The 23,718-nt window shown below is 53.8% G+C and overlaps 1 protein-coding gene across 1 annotated transcript in view; it reads right to left on the reverse strand.

Moving 5' to 3' along the window:
- Nucleotides 1–814: 814 nt before the first annotated feature.
- LOC104672275 (IQ motif and Sec7 domain ArfGEF 3) overlaps nt 815–23,718 on the reverse strand; it is a 107,134-nt gene continuing 84,230 nt past the window's right edge. Inside the window, exons 6-13 of the mRNA XM_030939234.1 lie at nt 14,909–15,031; nt 14,365–14,531; nt 10,004–10,143; nt 6,746–6,871; nt 4,773–4,872; nt 4,406–4,567; nt 1,158–1,250; nt 815–936 (exon numbers count right to left, since the gene is read on the reverse strand). Coding sequence (XP_030795094.1) covers nt 920–936; nt 1,158–1,250; nt 4,406–4,567; nt 4,773–4,872; nt 6,746–6,871; nt 10,004–10,143; nt 14,365–14,531; nt 14,909–15,031 — 928 coding nt within the window. The 3' untranslated portion in view covers nt 815–919. The remainder of the gene's footprint in view (nt 937–1,157; nt 1,251–4,405; nt 4,568–4,772; nt 4,873–6,745; nt 6,872–10,003; nt 10,144–14,364; nt 14,532–14,908; nt 15,032–23,718) is intronic.

Below are 23,718 nucleotides of genomic sequence, written 5' to 3' on the forward strand. Positions count from 1 at the left end.
GAGGCCAGCTGAAATCAGGCAGCGTGGAGAAGTATGGACGCACCATGGCAGGTCAAACCCACATAGGGAAGATTCCATCACAGTGAGAATCTCTACATAGCGAAAAGAGCCCCATGTCCTGCTTGGAAAGCGAATCTCATGTCCTCACTGCCGTAACCAGTCCCTGTGCTGCTGCCTGTTTCAAGTCAGGAGTCAGGGCCAACTGTGGCGGGTCATGGGCCGCATGGAGCCCACTGGAGTTTCTCAGCTCAAGCTGGCATCTCGCTATGATCCTGGCTTTCCAGTGCTCTGCACGGGGCAGCAGCCATTCGAGAAGTGTTTGTTGAGTGTGAGAGTAAGTGACTGAGTTAACTAATTGGTGGACAGCTGTGGATGGCTTGCTGGGATTTCACTGGAATGAGACTGAATTCTCATGCATCTCTCCTCGTTCTCTTTATTTGGGGCTGGTGGAGGGGAGGTGGTGGCAACTTTTCCTGATCCCCTGCAGGTGGGGGTAAGGTTGGGGTAGGAGGTGGAAGGTAGGGGCCCTTGGGGGCGGAGGACGCAGGTCTAGGGAACCTGGCCGAAGGAGGTGCCACCTCTGGAGCCAACTTGACTTGGCTGGAGTGAGCAATTCAATTGGAGAAACCATTAGAGAAGTGGAGTTTGAGGGTCTCTCTGGATTTGGGGTTTGCTGACCTGAGCCAGGGATTAGGGAGTGCTTTTGCCTCATTAGTGAAGGTACTGTCCAGAGATGAGCAAGATCTATATCCTTCTGGTCACCCTGCCCTCTTACCCTGCCTGGTGGGAGAGTGTTCCTTATGGGGTTTCTCTTGACCTCGCCTCGTCAACACAGCCTGGCTGCAGGAGGGAAGGCCTCCCTGCTGGGGCCGGGATGCCCGGACTCTTGCCTGACTCCTCCAGGGCAGACAGTGACATCTCACAGACTCCAGAACTCTGGTGCAGTTTGCAAAATGGACAGACACATTTCTCTCTTGCCTTCCTCCTTACTCCCGCCACTTAAACCCATGAGATTAAAGAAAGCAAGCCTGGCACTCCTCAGCAGAAAAAATGCCATGGGAACGGGCAACTCTCCCTGCAGATTGCCCAGGACCCACACCCAGGGTCCCTGAGTGGCCTCCATGGGGGCTGGCGCCCTGGGCAGAGCCGAGGCTCACCTGTCGGCGATCCTTGCTTTGACGGTGGGTCCCCCTGGGCTCCGCTGGGCTTGAAGGAGAGTGTCTTTGTTCCCTGCTGCTTCTCCAGCTCCCCTAAGGAATAGAGAGGCCTGTGAGCAAGAGAAACCATAACCTCAACCACACAGAAGTAAGGGAGGAAATGAGGGGCAGGCAGGAAGGGGAGGAAGAAGCCGAGAGGTCCCAGCACATGCTGTGAAACACGGATCTCGGGTCTGGCCCCACCACTGAATAGCAAGTAAAATACCCCCTCGGAACCACGGTCTCCTCATCTGTACATGGGGATGATCATATCTGCTTGAACATCAGAGAGGCACAGAAGAGGCTGATATGAGGGAGGTGAACTGCCTGGGTTTGAATCCTGGTTCTGACACTCCCTGGCTGTATGGCTTTAGGCAAGTTATCCAACCTCTCCATGCCTCACTTGAGAGGACAGCTGTGCCCGCTTCAAGGTTGTCATTAAGAGGACTGCGTGGGGAAATACACATAAAGCACTGAGGACAAGGCCTGGCTAGTGACCCGTACTCCGTAAGTATTAAGGTGCGTGTGAAAGTAACGGCAAAAACCGCAATTACTTTTGCTCCAACCTGTATCAGTTTTGTTACATTGTGTGAGAAGCACTTGGCACAGCAGAGCTTGCTGACAGGGGTGACACCTCACCTCTCCACCCGGCACCTGGGAGGATGGAGCCTGCCTGGCCGGCTGAGCCTCCACAAGGTGTTCAAAGCTCTCCCAAGGAGAAAAGTCCATACCAAGGGTGTGGAAGTTGCAAGCCTGTGGGGCCAGGACATCTGTCTAGGTACTCAACTTTAATTCCTCCCACTGGATTGGAAACCTGTTCTTTCTTGCTCTTCTCTCAATGGAGCTACAGAACTGCCGGCTGCCATCCTTGGAGATTTGACATGATTATTAAATCACTCCTCCTGCTTCTCTTTTCCAGGAGACATAACTCAAGTTCCTTTTATTAAAGCTACTCTCCTGGGCTCCATTTTAGTTCTCTCTGGTTGTCTAGAAAACCAGGGACACTGAACTGTAGGCCCCCAAACCAGAACAATTTGTCCTGATTGCCTAAATCACACCATCGATCAATGCTAAATATTTTTACTGAACTGAGAGTTGTTTCTCTCCCCCAGAGGGGCTCTCTTGGCTTTGGAGAAATTAGCATCATAATTACAAGTGAGGAGTCCTGGGCCATTGGATGCAAACCTTGTTTTGTCACTGACTGCGAACCTGGACAACTTCCCTAAGTGCTTTTAGCCTGTTTCCTTATTGTAAAATGAGGAAAATAATGCCCACTATGGAAAGCTGTCGTGAGAATTAGTCCAGTGCCTGACATATAATAAGTCCTCAATAAATGGTAGCTGATACTGTTTTCCGTTTTCTTTTCTTTTTTGTAGAGACGAGGACTTGCTCTGTTGCCCAGGCTGTTCTTGAGCTTCTGGGCTCAAGCAATCCTCCCTCCTGAGCTTCCCAGAGTGCTAGGATTACAGGTGTGAGCCACTGAGTCCAGCCCATTTTCTTTTATTTTATTTTCCTGGCTTCCTTTCCTCCCTGTCTCCCTGGCCTGCCCTTCCTCTTCCCTCAGCTGTTCCTTCCCTTTCTCTCCAGTGAAGACTAAGAGCCAGCATGAGCCTTTCTTCCTGCTCTTTTACCCTTGAGGCAGCAGGAGAGAATATTCACCTCCTGACAGGACAGATTCTGACACTGTCTGCTCCTCTGTGACTTTAGGAAGCGGGGGTAAATGCTGCTCCTGCGCTGATAGGGGAAGGTGCCTCTCCCAGCAATGCTGGTGCCACTTGGTGTGCTACGGTCCCCCAGGGCAGTGCAGAGCCATCTGGGACAGTCAGACAATGAGAGAGGTGAAGCCATTTCAAGGTGCTTTCTTGAAAATGCTCCAGAACAATAGCAGAGGTGGCCTCTCTGGGGATCCAGTGCAGCCCTTGAAAAGAATCTGTTTGTTTTGGCGCTGAACTCAAATAACCCAACAGATTGAAGGAAGGGAGTTATATGCATCCCTCCCCACCAAGCAGTTACCTGAGCTCTAGAGCCCAGTCTGATGGATCTCATTTTCCATCAGATTGTTTCCTTAGAAAAAATAAACAGAACCTCTTCTCTCACCCCTTAGTGGAAGTATAGAATCAAACGTAAATGAAAATGACAGCTCCTCCACTTCTAACGTGCACAACCTGGACACACGGCTGCACTCCTCTGAGCCTCAGCTGGAGAGTGGGGTCAATGCACCTACCTTGCAGTGTCACTATGAGAATCCACAAAATAGAAATAAACTGCTTAGCGTGTAGTAGGAACCTCAAAAATGACGATTCAAAAGCACCAGCCTGTCACATTGATCCCCTGCTCAGAATCTCCCCCTGCCTTTCCTAGTGCCTAACGGGCAGATGTTAATTTAGAAATGCTTTTTAACTAAGTGGCCATATAGGCAGGCCTGAAGCCTATTTTCATTTTCTGTTTCAGTTTCTGAATCTGTTCTTATTTAATCCTCCCTTAAAGGCGGTCTGGAGCCTCTGTGATGCGTAATCAGTACAAGCTTGTAGGTTGCAGGCCCTTGCTGCTCCTCCCTTAACCCCAAAGCGGACAGTAAACCACCTGGACATACAAAGAGACCCACATATTCTCTAAAATGCCTGAATGGAATAATCTAGAATCTAAGCATTCCTTAGAGGAACAGAAACTACTGTAAGATGAGGGATAGTAAGAAAGCAGCCTAGGCTCTTCAAAAGGACAATGTTTTAAAGAAAATAAAGTGGAGGAATGATTCAAGATTAAAAGAGAGTGAAGAAATGAGGCCAACCAGATGCAATGCACAGACTTGGGCCACAGCGGGGGAGGTAACAGCAGACAGTTTGGTGGGAAGAAAAGCACCAGAGCCCCATGAGCCTGCCTGGCCAGCTCGCTTGGTCATCCCAGTAAAACACAGCAGAGCTCTCTGTTCCAAGAGGCCCACGTGCAGCCCCACATGCCTGCTGATCTGTGTACACATGTGTGTGCACTCTAGCAAGCCTCACTTTAATTGTGAAGAAACATGGAAACTGGTGCTCCCACCCGGGCTGTGGGAGTGTGGTGTGGTGGGGCCTGGAGATGGGGAGGGTCCGAAGTGGGGCCACGGCAGGGGTGTGCTGCTCCCTGGAGTCAGGCATGTCTGTCTCAAGCTACCCCTGTCCCTTGCTGAATGGGAACCCCCACCAGCTGCCTCGGGAAGCCTGCGTCCTTACACTCTATCCGAATCTGCTCCAGCTCTGTCACCTCAGCAATGGACTCCTTCAGGTCCTCCACGAACTTTTGCATCTCGTCCGAGCCCAGGGCACAGAAATGCAGCACCTGCTTCCTCTCAGAGCCCAAGAGCGGTGTCACCAGTGTGATGCCATGAGAGTAATCTGGAAAGCAGACCCCAGGCCCCCAGTGGGCTGTGAGCAGCAGCAGCCGAGGGCTGGAGCCAGCCAGACATGAGGAGGGCATGGGGTCTTTGGGGCACTCATGCCTCCATCCACTCTGCTGTCCAGCACTTCTCCCTCAACTCGCCCCAGCCATTTCATTCATCCATTCCTTCTCAAAGACTTACATTGGCTGTCAAAGACTTACACTCGTTCTCAAAGAGGTGGAACTGCATGCCCAGCAGGCCAACTGACTTGCAGAAGGTGTACGTGGAGGAGCTCTTCTTCTTCGGGCAAAGTTTGAGAATCTGTTCAGGAGAGGCAGATAGACATGTGCTGATGAGCAGACAGTCATGGAAACATGGATGCACAAACACCCAGGGGGATGCATGATCACAGAAGTAAACACATGCAGTGATGAATGTGCACATACAAACACAGATATATACATATATGTACACACACTATACCAAAATGTGCCTCTTCTCTGCACAAAACCCTACAGTCATTATTCCCTCTGCACTTACAAGCCAAGCCACGGAGCCTGAGCTGGCCTGTAAAACCCACCTGATGTGATCCTTGCCTTACTCTGGACTTCTGCCCAAGTCACGGTGTCCTCCCTTCTGTAGCTTGAGAAGTGCAAGCTCGGTTCCACTGTGGGCCCCTCGCATACGCTGTTCCCATTCCACAGCTCTCCTGGCAGCTTTTTGCATGGCTGCATTACTCTCATTACTTAAGTCTCAAATGCTACCTCCTTAGAGATGCCTTCCTGGACCACCCCCTCTAAAAAACAAACCACAGCAAACCCAAACCCGGCCCTTAACCCCAGTCACTCTCCGTACTATTACCTGGTTGCAGCCTTCATAGTGCCTTCCCCCAATCTGATATTATCTTGTCTGTTTCTTAATTATTTTCTATCTCCCTCCCCTACTAAAATGAAAGCTCATGTTAGTAAAGTCATCTGGTTGCTTAATAAACAAATTTCTATTCGGAACCTTCTGTGAGCTGAGCCCTGGAGATAAGGAGAACTCAGAACAGAGCCCTTGCCCTCAAGGTGCTTATGGAATGTGGAGTGTCACAGTGTCCATCAGGTGATCAAACAATAAAGCATAACTCATCAAAAAAAAAAAAAAAACAAAACCAAGGTGCTAAGTGTTTTGAAGAAAATGAAATAGGGTAAGGAATCAAAAGTGATTTGAGACTTGAATGAAAAGAAGGAGACCAGGAAGGCAAGAGGAGAGTGCAAGGTCTGGAGGAGCTTCACAAGAAGGAGCAGCAAGTACAAAGGCCTGGCCCACAGAAGGGAGGCGGCTCACAGGGCTGAGGAGAGGGCAGGGAGGCAGGTTAGGGGAAGGGGACACATGGCCTAATGTGCACTCGAGAGAGATCACGCTGCTGCTCTCAGGGGGTGAACCCTAGAGGTGGGGAGAGCCCTGTGGAGGCTGATGTGGTTCACTGAATGTACCAGGCGCGCGCTAAGACCGTAGTAGTGGAGGTAGTAAAAGGTCGTTCAGGCTTGTGATCATTTTAGAGGCAGCGCCAATGTGGCTCATGGATCGAGAGAGCCGATGCAAGGGAGAGACAAGCCCTGTTCCAGTTCTGCTCACCAGTTTTCCAGACCTACAATAATGCCTGGCACAGGGTCAACACTGATCAAATATTTGTCGAATGGATACTTATTTTCAAAGAGCAAGGAACGAGTATCTGTCGGTACAGATGTACGCATGTCTTCATGCATGTGCACGCACACACACACACACACACACACACAGATAAACCAGCCTAGCCTAGGCCCAGGGACAGAGCATGCTCCACCGAGGCCCTGTTCCTCCCAGGCCCTGGGGTGTGAGGCACAGCCCTGTACGCTCCCTGCCCTGGGCTTCCTGTAACGTAGAGAGGCCAGTGGTCTGGGATCTAGTTTGTTAACAGTTTGTGCACCCACAAGCAGATCATCTGATGTCTCGATGTCACGACTTATTAAGTAGGAATTAGCATGTCTTCCTGAGCCCCCTCACGCCCATGGTGTGAAAGCACCATGAAGGTAGATCCGTCCCACGGAACAGGCATTCCGGTCTGAAACCTCTGGGCGTCCTTTCCTGCCCACTTCAGGGACCCTGCCCAGGCTGCTCAGGGCAGCGGGCAGCCCCAGCCCAGCCCAATCCCGGAGCGGGGGCCACTCACCACCAGCAGGTCATTGAAGAGGAACACCTCCCTCTGATGCGCCGCCTGCTTCTGCAGCTTGTTCACATCCGTCACCTCAAAGAGCCGGCTGCAGCACACCAAGCGGCGGTGGGGCACCGACAGCACCTGCACGCGGGCGTGGCGCTCAGCGAGAGAAACCAGAGGCCTCGAGGCCTCCCCAACCACAGCGCCCATTTTCCAGAAGAGACGGGGGCCCAGGGAGAGGGGAGGGCTCTCCGGTTCTGTGGCGGGAGAGGGGCGGGGCTCCAGTTCTGTGGAGGGAGAAAGGAGGGGCTCTCCGGTTCTGTGGCGGGAGAGGGGAGGGCTCCGGTTCTGTGGAGGGAGAGGGGAGGGGCTCTCCGGTTCTGTGGCGGGAGAGGGGAGGGGCTCCGGTTCTGTGGCGGGAGAGGGGAGGGGCTCCGGTTCTGTGGAGGGAGAGGGGAGGGGCTCCGGTTCTGTGGCGGGAGAGGGGAGGGGCTCCGGTTCTGTGGAGGGAGAGGGAGGGGTTCCGGCTCTGTGGAGGGAGAGGGGCGGGGCTCTTCGGCTCTGTGGAGGGAGAGGGAGGGCTTCCGGCTCTGTGGAGGGAGAGGGGAGGGGTTCCGGCTCTGTGGAGGGAAGGGGAGGGGCTCCGGTTCTGTGGCGGGAGAGGGGAGGGGCTCTCCGCTTCTGTGGCGGGAGAGGGGAGGGGCTCCCCGGTTCTGTGGAGGGAGAGGGGAGGGGCTCCCCGGTTCTGTGGAGGGAGAGGGGAGGGGCTCCCCGGTTCTGTGGAGGGAGAGGGGAGGGGCTCCCCGGTTCTGTGGAGGGAGAGGGGAGGGGCTCCGGTTCTGTGGAGGGAGAGGGGAGGGGTTCCGGCTCTGTGGAGGGGGAGGGGAGGGGCGGGGCTCCGGCTCTTTGGAGGGAGAGGGGCGGGGCTCTTCGGCTCTGTGGAGGGAGAGGGGAGGGGCTCCGGTTCTGTGGCGGGAGAGGGGAGGGGCTCTCCGCTTCTGTGGAGGGAGAGGGGAGGGGCTCTCCGGTTCTGTGGAGGGAGAGGGGAGGGGCTCTCCGGTTCTGTGGAGGGAGGGGAGGGGCTCTCCGGTTCTGTGGAGGGAGAGGGGAGGGCTCTCCGGTTCTGTGGAGGGAGAGGGGAGGGCTCTCCGGTTCTGTGGAGGGAGAGGGGAGGGCTCTCCGGTTCTGTGGAGGGAGAGGGGAGGGGCTCCGGTTCTGTGGAGGGAGAGGGGAGGGGTTCCGGCTCTGTGGAGGGAGAGGGGAGGGGTTCTGGCTCTGTGGAGGGGGAGGGGAGGGGCTCCGGCTCTTTGGAGGGAGAGGGCTGAGGCTCTCCGGCTCTGTGGCGTGGGGGGGGGGGGGCTCTTCGGCTCTGTGGAGGGAGAGGGGAGGGGCTCTTCGGTCCTGTGAAGGGAGAGGGGAGGGGTTCCGGCTCTGTGGAGGGGGAGGGGAGGGGCTCCGGCTCTTTGGAGGGAAAGGGGCGGGGCTCTCTGGCTCTGTGGCGTGAGAGGGGCGGGGCTCTTCGGCTCTGTGGAGGGAGAGGGGAGGGGCTCTTCGGTTCTGTGGAGGGAGACGGGAGGGGTTCCGGCGCTGTGGAGGGGGAGAGGAGGGGCTCCGGTTCTGTGGCGGGAGAGGGGAGGGGCTGTGGTTCTGTGAGGGAGAGGGAGGGGTTCCGGCTCTGTGGAGGGGGCGGGGCGGGGCTCCAGCTCTTTGGAGGGAGAGGGGTGGGGCTCTTGGGCTCTGTGGAGGGAGAGGGGAGGGGGTTCCGGCTCTGTGGAGGGAGAGGGGAGGGGTTCCGGCTCTGTGGAGGGAGAGGGGAGGGGCTCCGGTTCTGTGGCGGGAGAGGGGAGGGGCTCTCTGCTTCTGTGGAGGGAGAAGGGAGGGGCTCTTTGGTTTTGTGGAGGGAGAGGGGAGGGGCTCTCCGGTTCTGTGGAAGGAGAAGGGAGGGGCTCCTGTTCTGTGGAGGGAGAAGGAAGGGGCTCTCTGGTTCTGTGGAGTGAGAGGGGAGGGGCTCTGGTTCTGTGGTGGGAGAGGGGAGGGGCTCTCCGGTTATGTGCCGGTAGAGGGGAGGGGCTCCGGTTCTGTGGAGGGGGAGGGGAGGGGCTCCGGTTCTGTGGCGCGAGAGGGGAGGGGCTCTCCGGTTCTGTGGCGGGAGAGGGGAGGGGCTCCGGTTCTGTGGAGGGAGAGGGGAGGGGTTCCGGTTCTGTGGTGGGGCCTGGACTTGACTCTCATCCTTCTCTCTCCTGAGGCTCTTTCCCTCACATACTCACCCCCTGTCCCCAGGGCTCATCCCTGTCATGCTTCTTGGGGAGCACAGCCAGAGGAGAAGGGGTCCACTAAGCCACAGTAAATGAGGTGATAGAGGGACAGGAAAAGGACATTGAGAAGAGCTTTCCAGCTGTTCCAATCCAGCCACTGTCAACCTGCTTCCCTGTATAACGTTGAGGGCATCCCCTGTCCGAGGCAGTAGCCTGCAGATATGACACCTCCACCCTTTCTCTACTACACAGATGCAAGTGTGCAAGAGCAAAGGGATCACAGAGACACCTGGCGTCTACTCCAGCGTGTAAGACAAACCAGTCGCTTGCAACCAGACAGATACTAAGACCTCAGCAATAAAGGCTCTCAAAGCAGAAAACGCTGTCCCTGCACAGACTGGGTGGAGGGAGCCTAGTGCAGAGCCTCAGAAGAGGTCTCCAAACTCTCCCAAACTGTCCCCTGAGCCAACAATATAAGGAGGAGGAACTGCAACCCCCATGACATCCTTTATATTTATAGTATAAAGTGTAGTAGCCTACAGAGAAGGCCCACTTTAAAAATCATTGCAGGCTTAGAACATGCTGCCTGGGACACAGGTCCCTACCAGTAGGGCACCTCTATGGTGATGCCACAGCCTAGAGCCTATTGAGCCCATTTCCTGCCATCTACTCATCAGGACCATCCAGGAATGCCTGGTAGTCATGCTGTCCTAGGAAAGGGACTAAATCTCATCTGGCCACACAGATGCTTCCACCCTAGACCACCAGGCAGTCCTTCTTGACATCTCATTTCAGACTCTCTTGCTGCAGTATCTGGTGGCAAGAGGCGATGAGGAAATTAGGCAAGAAAAAAAAAAAAAAAAGAGATGCAGTGTCTGGCACACAGTAGCTACTCCATAACTATTATGTGAATGAATACGAAAAAAGTGTTTTGGAAAGCTAAGGAGGAGAATGGGAAGAGATGCCAGGAAGGAAGGAAGGAAAGAAGACGGAAGGTAGGTGGCTTGTGGACACTCACTGTCTTCATGCCCACGATGGACTTCTCCACCTTGGTGACGTACGTGACGTGGTCCTCATTGGACTTGAGCTCCTTCTGCTGTATCCTCTCATAGATGCCTACCACCAGTTCCCTGGGGATGTCAGCGCCATCGTCCACACCTAACAACGTGGAGTGGGCAGGGGTGGTGGTGGGGTTGGGAGGGAGGGTGTCAGAGCGCTGGAGCCAGACAGAAGAGACCCCCATCCAGCCTGGAGCTCCCTGGGGGTGGCCTTGATTTTTGCCATGCCTTTAATGCCTGGTGCCTCATACCCATTCAATTAAGAACAAGTTCCTTAGCCAGGCACCAAAACTAATGATATGATATGGCCCCAACACACATTTCCTGCCTCACCTCCTGATGTTCCTCAAGCAGTCTTTGCGCCCACCTCCCAGGGCTCTTTCCCGATGGCCAAATACAGCCTCCATGTTCCTGCCAACCCTCTGTGCCTCTGCAGTTGCTATCATCTTCCTTGTGTTTGTCTCACCCCCCAGCTCCACCCCACCACTCTAGCATCACAAGGAGGTTCTGTTTCATTCTCTTTTGGATCTTCCTCCTCCTGGGTTCTCCCCTCCCCTCCAGTGGGAAGCATGGAGTTGAGGGCTTAGTCTTTGAAGGGATTCCTCCCTCACTGGGAGCAGTGGGGGAGCAGGCAGACCCAATAGCAATGCATGCGAGGACACCCCTGTTCCACCTCCTGCTTTATAGTAATGATAAAACTCAGGCAACAAAAAAACACTGGCAGGAAATATGCCAAAAAGCAAACACATTTCTTTTGGAGAAACAGGCAATTAAAATATCTTCTTTCTACTATTTCCAAATCTTTCTTTAATGACTATGTGCTGCTTTTATGATGGAAAAATTAAAAATAAAGCAACTTTGGCAAGCATCTCTCAAAGGAGTGTTCCCAGCTACTGAAAGGACACCATGCCTTCTATGCACCGCTCCCTGCCTGTTCTGGCTTCTTCCACATCTGATCTTGGTTCTTAAAGTCAGGCAAATGAGCCATGCAGCAGCCAAGGAGCCTGAAGGAAATCAGGCTGTGGGTAAGAAAAAGCAAGGAGAAAGGCTGAGTATATGGATGCCTCCAGTTCAAGGTGGCAGGCTGCATGCCTCTGCTGCTTCTGAATACTCAGGAGAAAGGAATCTTGTAGAAAAGCATAAACCCACAAAGACAGAACAGGAACAAAGGCACAGGCATCCCAGGACCTGCAAAGTGGATAACTAAGTGGATGGATTTAGCAAACCTGGGAAAGCTGAAACCTAGACCAGCAGAGAGGCTAGAAGCCGCTCAAACACCACACAGCCACCAAACGGCTTAGAGCTGGTGTAACAGCAACCCCTAAAAGCGAAGGTGAAGGTGGGCTGGAAATAGGAAAACAGGTTGCAAATGGGTTAGAAAGCTGCTGCGCTTCCCTGTCCCCTCCTCACTCCAGCAGAAGACTGGGAGACCATTCTCTAGAACTCTGGGCTGAGGGACCCCACACCCAGCCAAGGGTGGGACTCTGCTGAAAAGTGGGGGATGAAGTTGATATCTGTATATTAACCCTCAACCCCACTTCCCACTTAAAGATCTCAGAACTCTGGCAGCCAGAATCATACATTCTGGGTAACAGATTGGACATTTATCTTCTGGGTATCAGGCAGAACAAGAAAAAAAATGTCTCCAGATACTGCAGTGGCGGGTCTCCCAATGAAATGGCTTAACTAAATCACCCTACAAGAAAGCCCACCAGCCAGCAGCCCCCACCTGTGTTCACAGAGTTACTCACCAGCTTTCTGGTGTCTCACTTTAAATATGAATGAACAACCAGATTTCATCAACTGTATTTGGAAAGTCTATACCAGGAAAGAGAAAGAAATATGGGGAAAAACAGAAAAAGAAATCCAGAAGAAATAGAGGCAAGCAGGGAGAAACTCAAACAAACAAACCAATATTAATATCTTCACAGAGATGGGAGAAGATATTGGATCTACAAAGTGAGAATAAAATGCTATAAAAGAGGAACATTGAGAGGACAAAAAAGAGCTATTGAGAATGAAAAATATGACAGCAGGAATGAACAACTTGGTAGGAAACATGAAAGATGGCACTGAGGGACATTTTCCAGAAAGTCAATGAAGTACACAAAGATGGCAGGTAGAAAACTATAAAAATTAGAGAATCAGACTAGGAGATCTACCAACAGAATAACAGGAGTTCAAGAAATAGAGAGTCCAGAGAAATCGGAGGGCAGAAATGATCAAATACAACATTTAAGAAAACTTTTCATGACTGGAGGACATGAGTTTCTAGATGGAAAGGACCAATCCAGCCCTGGGCATGAGAGATGAAAGAAGAACTGTAGCAAGGCACATCATCGTGAAAATCCAGAACACGAAGGGCAGACAGAAGAACCTGCAAGCTTTCAGAGAGAGAGAGAGAAAGAGTAACAGACAAAAGGCCAGCAGCTGGGAGGGCAGAGCAGCACTGGCAGCTAAAAGACAATGGAGCAATGCCTTTGAAATCCCGATTGGCGTGTTTTGAGGCGGGAATTCTATCCCCAGCCAAACTCCCAACCAAGGTCAAAGACAGAAAAAGATACATTCAGAAATGCAAGTTCTCAAAAATGGCCTTTTCTCTGGAAGTAAAGTAAAAATGAGCAAGCTCTGACATGCAGGAACTAGGAATCTACCATGAGAGCAAGGGAAGGAGGGCTCAGGATGCTGGCTGTGCCCTGGCCCGGCCACTGTCCAGAGGCTCCCCAAGATGACGCTCCTGCACTACCTCCCAGGTCTGGATGTATGGAGAGGAGCTTGACACGTAGGGTGGGAAACTGGGGCTGAATCAGGGGAGGTCCTCAGAGAATTAAGCAAATGGAAAGAGAAGCATTAACTCCAAGGAAAGTAGAGATAGAAGGGAATTGCAATCATTCTGCACTCACTTGCGGACTCAGCTTTGGAGTGTGTGTGCAGAGCCTTAACAACATGAGCGCTGACATGAATGGGATGGGTCGGGGAAGGTGGATGAAAGAGGGCTAAATCCTTACATTCTATAATGGGGAATTAATAGATAATGCTTAAAATAAAAATAATTAACAAGGCCAGGTGTGGTGGCTCATGTCTGTAATCCCAGCACTTTGGGAGGCTGAGGCAGGTGGATCACCTGAGGTAGGGAGTTCAAAAAAAGCCTGGTCAACATGGTGAAACCTCGTCTGTTCTAAAAATATAAAAATTAGCTGGGTGTGGTGGTGCACGCCTGTAATCCAAGCTACTTGGGAGGCTGAGGGACAAGAATTGCTTGAACCTGGGAGGTGGAGGTTGCAGTGAGCTGAGATTGCACCACTGCACTCCAGCCTGGGTGACAGAAGTAATAATTAGCAAGGAGCAGTGTATAAAAGAAACGAGATACCAAAGTATAAATACTGTGTAGCCCTATTTAGATGAAGTTGAAGGACTGGCAGGACTCGTCAATGGTGATAAAAGGCAGAATAGTTGTTACTCTTGGGCAAAGATATTGACTGGGATGGGACAGGAGAGAACATTCTGGGCAGGTGAAAATGATCCAGATCAGGATCTGGGTGTGATGGCATAAATGCACACGAACATACACATTCATCAAATTTCAGGCGCACACATTCACAGTCTGGGCTTTATGCCAGTTAAAAAAAGTGATAGAAAAAAACAGAGAAGCATAAGCATGCAGTTTATCGATACAGAAGAAACGCAAAGAGCTAAAAATGTCAAAAGTGGTTGCCTCTGGAGAAGGTGAGTGGTGAGAGGGGCAGGGACTAATTTTTTTCTGTGATAAGCCTTGTAGGATTATTTGACTTTATTAAATTATGTGGATGTATAACTTTGATTCTTTTAAAGGCTAAAAAAAAAAAAAAAAAATCAGTTGAGCACACGTCATAGTCTGCCAATCCTGGTTTGCTCCCTGCCAGACAGCGCACTGCGTCGATGAGAGGATTTGCTGGCTGGTGCCATAAAGTTATCTGCAAGGCTGACTTGAATGGACCCAGGACCTGAAGGCCCTGTTCCTGGCTCCTTCCTAAGTTGTGGAGGGGAAGGGCTGGCACCACTTGAGCCAGCAACTCTGGTGTCACGGGCCTAGAGGCCAACCACGTTCCATGGAGGGCTAGAGGCACTGCCCAAGGGTGCTTGCTGCTTTGCAGTGGCGGTGGCTCTTGGAAACTCCCCAGCCGCCTGGCACACAAGTAATGTTCCCAGCTTGCTATGGGTGACCAGGCCCAGAGAGCAGGTGACGATCTGTGATAGGGGCTCAGACTCACAGAGTGCACACTGCACAGACCGGGCCTGAGCCATGGCCTTACCCCTCCTGCCCCGGTGCCCACCTCCTCACCTCGAAGGTTTCTGATGAAGTCCTCCAGCATCATCTTCCGGTCAGGCTTGATGTTGGGGCTGTACATGTCAGTGTTGAGCAGGATGATGGCGAAGGCCAGGATGAAGATGGTGTCGGGGTTGTGGAACTGCTGCACCACTTCGGGATTGCACATGCAGTAGCGCTGGCTGTGGGCGGGTCCGATGCAGAGCGGACACTGAGCCCCCGCTCACCCTCCCCCAGGCCCAACAAAGGAGGGGGTGTCCAGGGGGTATCCCAACTCTCCAAAGGCTTTAGGTCCAGGGAGACCACCATCTGTCCCATACCCTGGTCTTCTTCCCCACACCCCCAAATGCCCCACCTTTCTACTCTGGGGAGCTCAAGGGGTCGGTCCCTTTTCTTTCCTTCACTTCGTTCTCCCCAGCCTATCCTGCCCACACCAGAAGGGGCGTTTCTGGCCCAATGTCCAACCCTCCTGATAGCATCTCCTGTCTCCCAGGCTCACAGCAGCCCGGCTTCCCCAACCTGGGGTCTGTTGGGGAGTGGAGCTGGGAAATGGCCTTACCTGAAGGCCTCGATGAGCCGCTCCACCTTCTGGGCCTCTCCTTGCACACGGATGTGTGCCTGGAACTTGCGCAGGGCCTCGTCCAGCTCCATGCTGGAGAAGTCCATCTCGTCCACCACGCAGCTGAGGGCGGGCAGGGAGGGTGTGAGGTCAGGCGGCCCCCTAAGCACCCTCCAACACCCATTTCCGCTGGCCTTCCTTCCCAGCCAGGACGGGTGCAGGGCCCCTCAGGCTACTCACCCCCGGGGTTCTCCCTTTAATGCCCCAAGAGGACCATCTCCTCCCATCTCCCACAGTAGCCCTTTCAGAGCCCAAACCCTGAGGCCAGGAGAGGCTTTGGTGGCCCAGGACACAGGGGTGGAGGGAGGCTGAATTTGGATCTTCCGACTCCAAATCCCAATTCCTTCCTTCTTAGCCTCAGATTATCCCCAGCAAAGCTTTCAACACAAATAATACAGTAAACACATTTATTCTGTTCTTTCATCAGAGAACTGCTAGGAGCCTGTGTTTCTCCCAGGTTTAAATTTCACTTTCTCATTTGGGTCTTGAGGTGGCTGAGTCCTCCCTTGGGTCCCTTCTGCTGTAGGCTGAGCAGTAAGGAGCAGAGCCCCTCAAGCCCCTGGGGCTTTCTGCAGCCCAGTTCCTTCCAACTGCCCCAGCCCTCAGGGGAGACTGTCGTGGGAGGCATGGCCTCTTAAGAGTAAATGACAAATGCGCTTAACGTGAGGGGACAGCGTGACACGCAGGCCAGATTCTGGTCCTGGCTCTCCTGCGAACTTGGTGTGACTCTGGCTCGCCCACTCACTCCTGGGGCCTCTGTGTGACCTTCTGAAAGGGGAGGAGGCTGGAGTCCCTGCTCCCCAAGGGCCTTGCTCCCTCTGAAATGCTGCCTCCAACCCTGGGAGGTTTGCCTCTGAACATCCCGAGCTTCAGTGTGTGTGTGTGTGTGTGTGGGCGGTCACATGCCAGTTCTCCCAGCTAAGCAGGCGCCTTCCTCTGGTCTAGCCCCATCCAGGGGACTCTGCACTGCAGGGTCTGAGGCCGAACCCTCCCAGCCCCCTCATCCTGCCTCACCCTCCTTTGGGGTGCTCTGTCCCCAGGGCCATGTGCAGTGAGGCAGGAGTCCAGGCCTGGCAAAGCAGAGGACCCAATGTCCCCTGGGCATTGCTTTCCCTTTGGGAGAAGCAGACCAAGCATGTTAGATTGGACTCTTGGAGCTGACGTTTGCCCACTCTACACCCACTCACCCCAGTCTCCTCCCACCGGCTATGGCACAGCCCCTGCACACTGCCCCAACACTGCCCACTGCCGGCAAGCAGTCCCTCTCTGTTCCCATGGTCCTCTGGCCTGCCTGCCCAGCACATCAGGGCACAGAAAACGCCTGCTGAGTGGCCATGTGATGGTGACATGAGCTCTGAGCAGGACCTACTTCCTCCATGACCTCAGCTTCCATTCTGTGCCCACTGCCCAGAAGACTTGGAGACCCCCAACTCTGCTGTCAGTTTTTAGGAGAAAACAAGGGGCGACGCCAACAGTGGTGGTGGTCAGGACCTGGTGGTCCATGGACTGTGCCTCTCCCACAGTTTTCTGGGGAGAACAGGGAGGAAAGCACATCACTGAAGGCTCTTAGAAAGGGAGGGGGTGCCGAGAGGGAGCTGGGAGTCTCTCCTCCTCGTTCCTTTCCCCTCCCTCCCAAAGGCAGGGCCTATGGCCATCTTCAGGCTGTGAGTTGTCCTTGGCTTGGTCAAAGCCCGCTCCTCTCAGGCTTGCTGGCCGGGACGGTGGGCAGGTGAGGCTGGGGCTAGGGGTGGAGGCCAGCATCTTGCCCAAGGGTGAGAATCGGCAGCACCAGGATCAAGGCATTTGAGGTTGAGGTGCCGGCTGGGGAACAGGGGCCTCCAGGGCCAGCCAGGTGAGAGGCTACTCTGATTTCCCAGTGACCCTCCTCACCTCCACCCTGTACCCTCTGCAGCCGTATGTGAGCACCAAAGGCCCTATGCAGACACATCTGTGTGTTCCCATAGCCCAGCCCATCAGGAGTCAGCAACTGGGCACAACGGAGCCACACAGTGACACTGTCCAGGGCTAGTGACCAAGAGGCTGTGGTCCGATGGGTACAGAGACAGAGCCTGGAGGAGGTGAACCAGTGTGGTCACACATCAAGGGAGTCAGAGTGTTTGGGCCAGAGAGATGGAGTAGGGCAGTGAAGGTCAAGGAAAGTCTAATTAGACAGACAGAGAGAGAAAGGAGAGAGAGAGAGGGACAGGCAAGGAGGAAAAGGCAGGAGAGAGATCCCAGAAAGGGAGCAAGACCAGAGAGTGAGACAAAGAACAAGTGAAAAACAGAGACAGAGGGAGGAAGGGGGAAAGACAGAGAGACACGAGGAGAGAAAGGGACAGGAGGGGAAGAGGAAAAGACAGAAAAAGACTGGTAGAGATGAAGATGTGAAGTGCGCCACAGACTGGTGGGGGTGGCGTGGAGCGACCACATCCCACCCTCTCAGCCCAGGGCATTGACTCTTGTGAGGCCAAGGAAGAGGCCCTTGGTCTCTCTGAGTGGCATCCTGCTGCTCCCCAGGACTTGCCCCCATCTGTCATGTACCCCGCCCCTTCCCTGTTTCTGAACCCTGAGGTCCTGGCACCTGGCTTCCCACATCCATGTTCCTCCAAGAGCCTCTCTCTGAGTGCCTTCTGCCCCAGAGCTGTGGACCAGGTCTCACCCTGCAATGGTGGGGGTGCCGGGAGGCCCAGGGCACCATGGGGGCAGGCTTCCGTAGGAGGCGGTGGGAGCAGCTGGTGAGGGTGGGATCTGCCCAGCCAAGCACGATGGCCTAGTTTCCAGCCCTTCACTCAGGTGACAAGCAGCTGCTCACTCGCTCAGGGCTGCTGCTAAAAGCCCCGGTAGTGAGCCGAGAGCCTGAGAGCCAAGGACTGGGATGGGAGAAGCAGCCAAGTTGAAAGGTCGGCCCCCATAATGGGAGTTGAATACACCCCTTGTGGGCCTCAGAGCGGGGAGGGTTGCAGGGGTGGTCACGTGGGCTGTGGAGCTGGAGGGGCCTCTCATCCAACATCTTCCAGTGTGTGTTCTCAGGACCCCACAGCAGAGTCATAAGAGTTAAAATGCAGCTCGCCAGACCCCACCCCAGACCCAGCAAATTAGAATATTTGGGGGCAAGGCCTGGGAATCAGCATTCTCTGCAAGATCTCCAGGTTGTTCCTAAATTGTGAAACCAAAGGCTGAGCTGAGTGCAAGGGTAAGCCTCGTTGTGGCTTTTAAAGTGTGAATCCAGCAACTCACAGGTCACCGGGCAGCAGTCAGGGGCATGTGTCCCCACCTGGATATCGGGGCTGCTTTTGCAGTGCGGGTGGTGAGGGAGGGGTGGATGGAGGCATGAACAGATTTAGTTCTTCCCCTGGCTGTGCACTGGCCATCCTGCCTTCCTCTCCTCCCTGCATTTACCACCACTGGGTGTCTGTGTTTCATGAACAGGTGCTATTCTGGGTTTCCCAGACCCTGGGGGAAAAAATGACATTTTCTGGCTGTGAAGCCCCCGCCGAAAGGGAGGAAGCACTGCTGAGTGGTGGGACACTCTACCCTCCTGCCTGAGGAGGCCACTTCCTCACTGGAGAGTTGGGGGTTGGACCAGGTAGCCTCTCAGGACAGGGACCCAGAGGCACCGGCCATCTCTGAAGCAGATGCTCCCAACAGCAGGGGGCAGACGACCACAGCAGCACTTCCGGCTGGCTGGTGGCTTCGTCCCCGCCATCCTCCGGGGGAATCACTGGTCACTGTTTGCCTTTCTGATAGGGCCTGTGTCATCCTGGGGAAGGTGGCTGGGGGTGGGACTGTGCTGTCTGCCATAAGCCCTACTCATTCCAGAGTCCCCGTCCCCCGGAAGCACCCATCAACCTTGGCCCTCTCCAGCATGAGCCTCCTCTTCACTCCCTGAGCATAAGCTTCTGCCTGCACCGTGCCCTCTTTTTCTCCCTCCCCTTCTCTCACTCTCTGCCCTGTTGCTTCTCTTCTTTTGCAGCGTCTACCAGCACTCCTAATCCCCACTTTCCAGCCTTCTGTGCTGCCCTGGAATCCTCTTGGAGAGCTGAGTGTGGGCAGTTTACCAAATCCATCCTGCAGCCTCCACCCAGGGTGGCCCGGAGTCTTCTCTCCTCATCAGTCATCTTTAAGGTAAAGAGCACCTCCTATTCTCGGGTGGTCTTTTCTGGTGTATCATCTCCCCATTTTACAGAAGACAAAACTAAGGCCGTGTAGGGCTTGCCCCATGCTCCCACAGCTAGGAAGAGGCCTCTCCCTGCCCCACTGGGCTCCCTTCTCTTCACTCCTGTGTGTGCACGGCGTGGCAGGGAGGTCCCTTCCTCCAGTGCGGGGAGCTCCCTCCGAGCTCTCTGTACTGAATATGGCTCTAAGTGCTTCACTACGTGTGCAATGACTTCATCTTCTCAAGCTTGGGCAATATGAACCATTATTCCAATTTTTAAAATTACATATGAGACTGAAGTACACAAGAGAGCCAGCCCTGCAGGGGGACTGCACACATCTCATTCCTTGCTGACATCTCCTGGGGCAGGTGGCCCCCTGTGCCCTCCTCTCCCCCACCCCTCCCTGGCTCTCTGCTGCTCAGTGGCTGGCACTAATGTATGTCTTCCTAGGGGCTGTGATCTTACCCAAATGGCTTGGTGGGGACCTGTGAGAGGCCAAGGGGAAACACGTGGACACAGTTAACCAGGTGTGCCTATTGGTGCATGCGTGGGCAGTCAGCACAGGGGCTCTTGTGGTCACCCTGCAGGTTCAGAGCTGGCCTGGGCACAGCAGGGGCCCGTATCCCTGACCTTCTGCCTTCCCCTTTCTGGTGCCTTTTGCGCCCCGTGGCAGTGGCTGGCTGGCTCTTTCAGCAACACACACTGAATGGCTCCCGTGTGCAAGGTTGTGCTAAGGAGCTGGTGTAAGTGACAAGCAACACAGTCTGTCTTGGTGGGAGAGACAGGCATTAAATACGGAATCAAAAATAATTCTTTACTTATAGTCATGACAAGTTCTACGTAGGGAAACGACAGGGTTCCAGGAGAAGACAAAGGAGATATATTTCATATTGTATGTCTGGAAAGGCCTCTTTGGGGACATGGCATTTAAGCTGAGACCTGAAAGATGAGTAGGAGGTGGCCGAAGGAGAGAGGGGAGAGCTTTAGGTGGGCTAAGGGAGGAAGCATATGCAAAGGCTCGTGGCGGGGAGGAGCTTTCAAGGACCTAGGCAGGGTCCACAAGGTTACAATGCAGACAGTAACAGGGAGGATGGTGACTGTGGGGCTGGCAGGCAGGCAGGGCTCGATCCGTCAGCTTTGTGAGTCATGAGAAGGATTTGGGGGTTTATCCTGAATGTACTGGGACATAATAGAGGGTGTGACCAGAGGAGTGACAGGGTCCTGTTTGTTCTAAGATTTCTCTGGCTCTTGGGGAGAAAAGGAATGGCAGCGGGGCAGGAAAGAAGACAGAAGCAGGGGCCCAGGTAGGATGCTACTGCGGAGGTCCAAGCTGGAGATAATGGGGCTGGGGCTAACGCAGGAGCAGGGGAAACAAACTGGATGAACGATCTCGCTGCATCTTAGAGGAAGGACAGAGGGGACTCGAGATGCAGGGAATGTGGGAAGTGTGGGAAGAGAGGCATCCCTAGTGCATCCTGGAGCTCTGGCCGGAGCACCCAGGGGCCTGGAGGTTCCGTTCTCCAGTGTGAGTGCATCTCGGTGCAGACACATGCTGGAGGAGAGACGGGGTCTTCAGCCTGGGGCACGTGAAGTTTGAGGTGTTCTTTCAGATAAGCCACCATGCCCCCACTCCACTGAATCATGCTCAGAAGCTTGTCTTTTTCGTCTTACAAATTAAAACCCTGCCTTGAGCCCTCATTGCTCTCTAGTCACTGCCTCTTTTCTGTCCTCTTTGCTGCCTCCACCTCCTCATCTCCATTCACTCTTCAACCTGCTCCACTCAAGCATCCAATCCCAGGATCCCATGAACACTTCCCTTCTCACGGCCACTGCTGGCTGCTACGTGGCCACGTCCAACGGCCTCTCTCTGTCCTCATCCCAGCCTCTTGGCAGCATCGACCTGGTTAATTGCTCCCTTCTGGAAACACTGTCTTCTTGGCTTCCATCACCCACCCTCCCCAGGTGGACTCCTCCCTCCAGAGGTGCCGCTCATCCATTGCAGCTGCCCCTCCTCACTGACCTGAAACTGGGCCCCACCCCCTCTCAACAACCACTGTCCCGGTGGCTGCCCCCATTCTAGTGGCCCTAGATAGCTAACAGTTTAACTTGCTTGAGTAAATATTTGACAATGTCTAGTTTGATAGATTCTTCAGATGCAATGTCCCTGAATCCAGCATCTCCCTGCCCCTGAAACTGAAAATCTATACATGTTTATTTGGTAGATGGAGCACCAACACAGGGGGCCTGAAGCACATGCATATTCTGAATTCTCATCAGCTCGGAGACCACTGGCTGTGCGCTGGCCGCCTGGCTCCCTCCCACACCGGCCATGGCCTTGCTGCTTCTCCACAGTCCTGGGCTCTGCCAACTTCTCCCCTCCCCATGCCCACAGCCGCAGTTTAGGGCTTCATCCTTTCTCACCATGGCTGTGAACAGCAGCAGCCTCCTCACCAGTCTCCCTGCCTCCAAACCGTCTTCAGAGCCATCCTAGGCTGCTCATTTGGTACCGTGGCTCATGCCCCTGCTCACATTTCTTCCAGGGCTTCCCACATTCCTAGTGTGAAACCCAAGTTCCTTAGCAAAGCAAAGAAGGCCCTGTCTGCTTCCAGCTTCTCTCGCCCCTTCCCCAGCGTGGTCCCCTCCTGCAGCCTGGCTCTCATGCTCCCCTTTTGGTGCATGCTGTTTTTCTTCCTGCCACCCAGCCCCAACCCTGCAGGTCTCTGTTTAGCTCTCATCCTCTCTAGGAGTCTTCCCTGACCTCTGTTGTCCCCGGAACCCACCTTCTGTTCACCATTGCGTGTATCTCCCTGTGTCATAACATTTGCCTGCCTGTCTTCTCCACGAGGCTACAGGCTCCTTCAAGACAGGGCAGTTCTTTTAATCTCTGCCTCCCTGGTGTATGGGCACCCAATCACTGTTTTGTGGGATGAATGAATGAGAGAGAGATGACCAGGAATGACCTCGAGCATGCTGGCAGCTGGATAAGGAGCCTCAGTGGCTTGTGCCTTTGGAAGTTCTACCCAACAGCCCAGGGTTACTCAGCCTGCTTTGCTGCCAAGATTATCCGGAGCTGACACTGAGACCTGTGATGGACTTGCAAATGGCCCCGAGGATTCCAGACTCCAGGCAATGAGGCAGTGTGGCAGGCACAGACCCCCTCTTCTTCCCCCTGCACATGCAGGTGAGTGATGAGAACTGGAGCAATGGGCACCGATTAGACTGCTTCCAGCCAAGCATGACTGGACCTGTCTCAGGAGGTGCCGCTGACTGGCGTGTGGATCACGAGTGGTACCCGTTTTGCTCAGGCTTCCCCCTCCTTCCTGTGAGCTTCTGCAGGGTCTGCAGCAAATACCTCACAAGGGTTGGGGAAAAAGGATGGATGTTCTCTGTATCTGTAGAAACAGGTACAATCTTGCATAAAATTGCTTGTTAACATTGATCTGTGCGTGGAATCAGTTTGTGTTGTCGGGAAATGAAGCGTCCTACACGCCTGTGATCAAAATGAATTTCATCATCTCAACCTTCTTTTTTTTTTAGTGATAGCAAGACAGTGTCTGGCAGACAAAGGAACTGGTTGGGAGCTGAAAATAGGTAATGGTAGCAGCAGGGGTTTTTAATTGGCTGGAAGAGACGGCAAAGATCTGGCCTGAGAGAAAGTGTGTGAGCTTGTGCTCCTGGCTGAGACCAAGCCCAGGTTTCAGGATTAGGAAGGAAAACTAAACCACCTATTGCCACGGAATGTAGAAACCCTGGCTTTATTTGGCAGTTCTTGGCTTCCACAATCCAATGAAAAAGGCCCCCTCCTCCAGAGAGTTCTTTTGTTCGTCAGAACTCATAACATGCTCAACAAAGGCCAAGGCGCTTTGGAAAAGTGCAACGTGGCTAAGAAAACAGAAGAGGAGGAAACGGATGCAGGACCTGCCAGTGTTCCTGGTGATGTCATGGGGACGAAGAAACTCTCTTTGGAGGGGGCCTGGGCAGGACTGGCTGCCACTCACACCTTGAGACTCAGGTACCAAAAGAACTAAGTTCAAACTACCCTTACAATTTAGAATCCCTGAGCTGATTTTCCTCTTGCTGGACTCAGCAGCATCGTGTTTGCTGGTGGATCTCAAACTGAGGCATGCATTGGAGTTGCCTGGTGGGTTTATTAGTGCACGGAGTGCTGGGCCCCAAGCCCCAGAGTGTGATTCAGTGGGCCTGGAGCGGGAACTGAGAGTTTGCATTGCTAACAAGCTTCCACGTGAAGCTGATGCTGCTGGTCCAGGGACCACCCGTTTAGAAGCACTGCTCTATGCCAATAGCAGTGGGTGGAATAAGAGAAGGCCACGGAGCTGTTACTTCAAGTCATGTAGCCTCCTGGTGGCTCATCTCCTCACCTCGAGAATGGAGACAACACTGAGAGTATCTACCGCGCAGGGTTGTTACGAGTGTTAAAAGAGGCAGTGGGTGTGAAGTTCCTGGTATAAACAGGGCTTAACTGCATGTTCATTTTCACTAGGTGTGGGCTGACCCGGCTGTCAGTGGACAGGACCCCTCCCTGCCCCACCAACTAATTCTGCCTGGAATTGTATCATTAGACAGCCATCCATG

Source organism: Rhinopithecus roxellana, chromosome 10 (assembly GCF_007565055.1).
Source record: "Rhinopithecus roxellana isolate Shanxi Qingling chromosome 10, ASM756505v1, whole genome shotgun sequence".
Lineage (NCBI taxonomy): Eukaryota > Metazoa > Chordata > Mammalia > Primates > Cercopithecidae > Rhinopithecus > Rhinopithecus roxellana.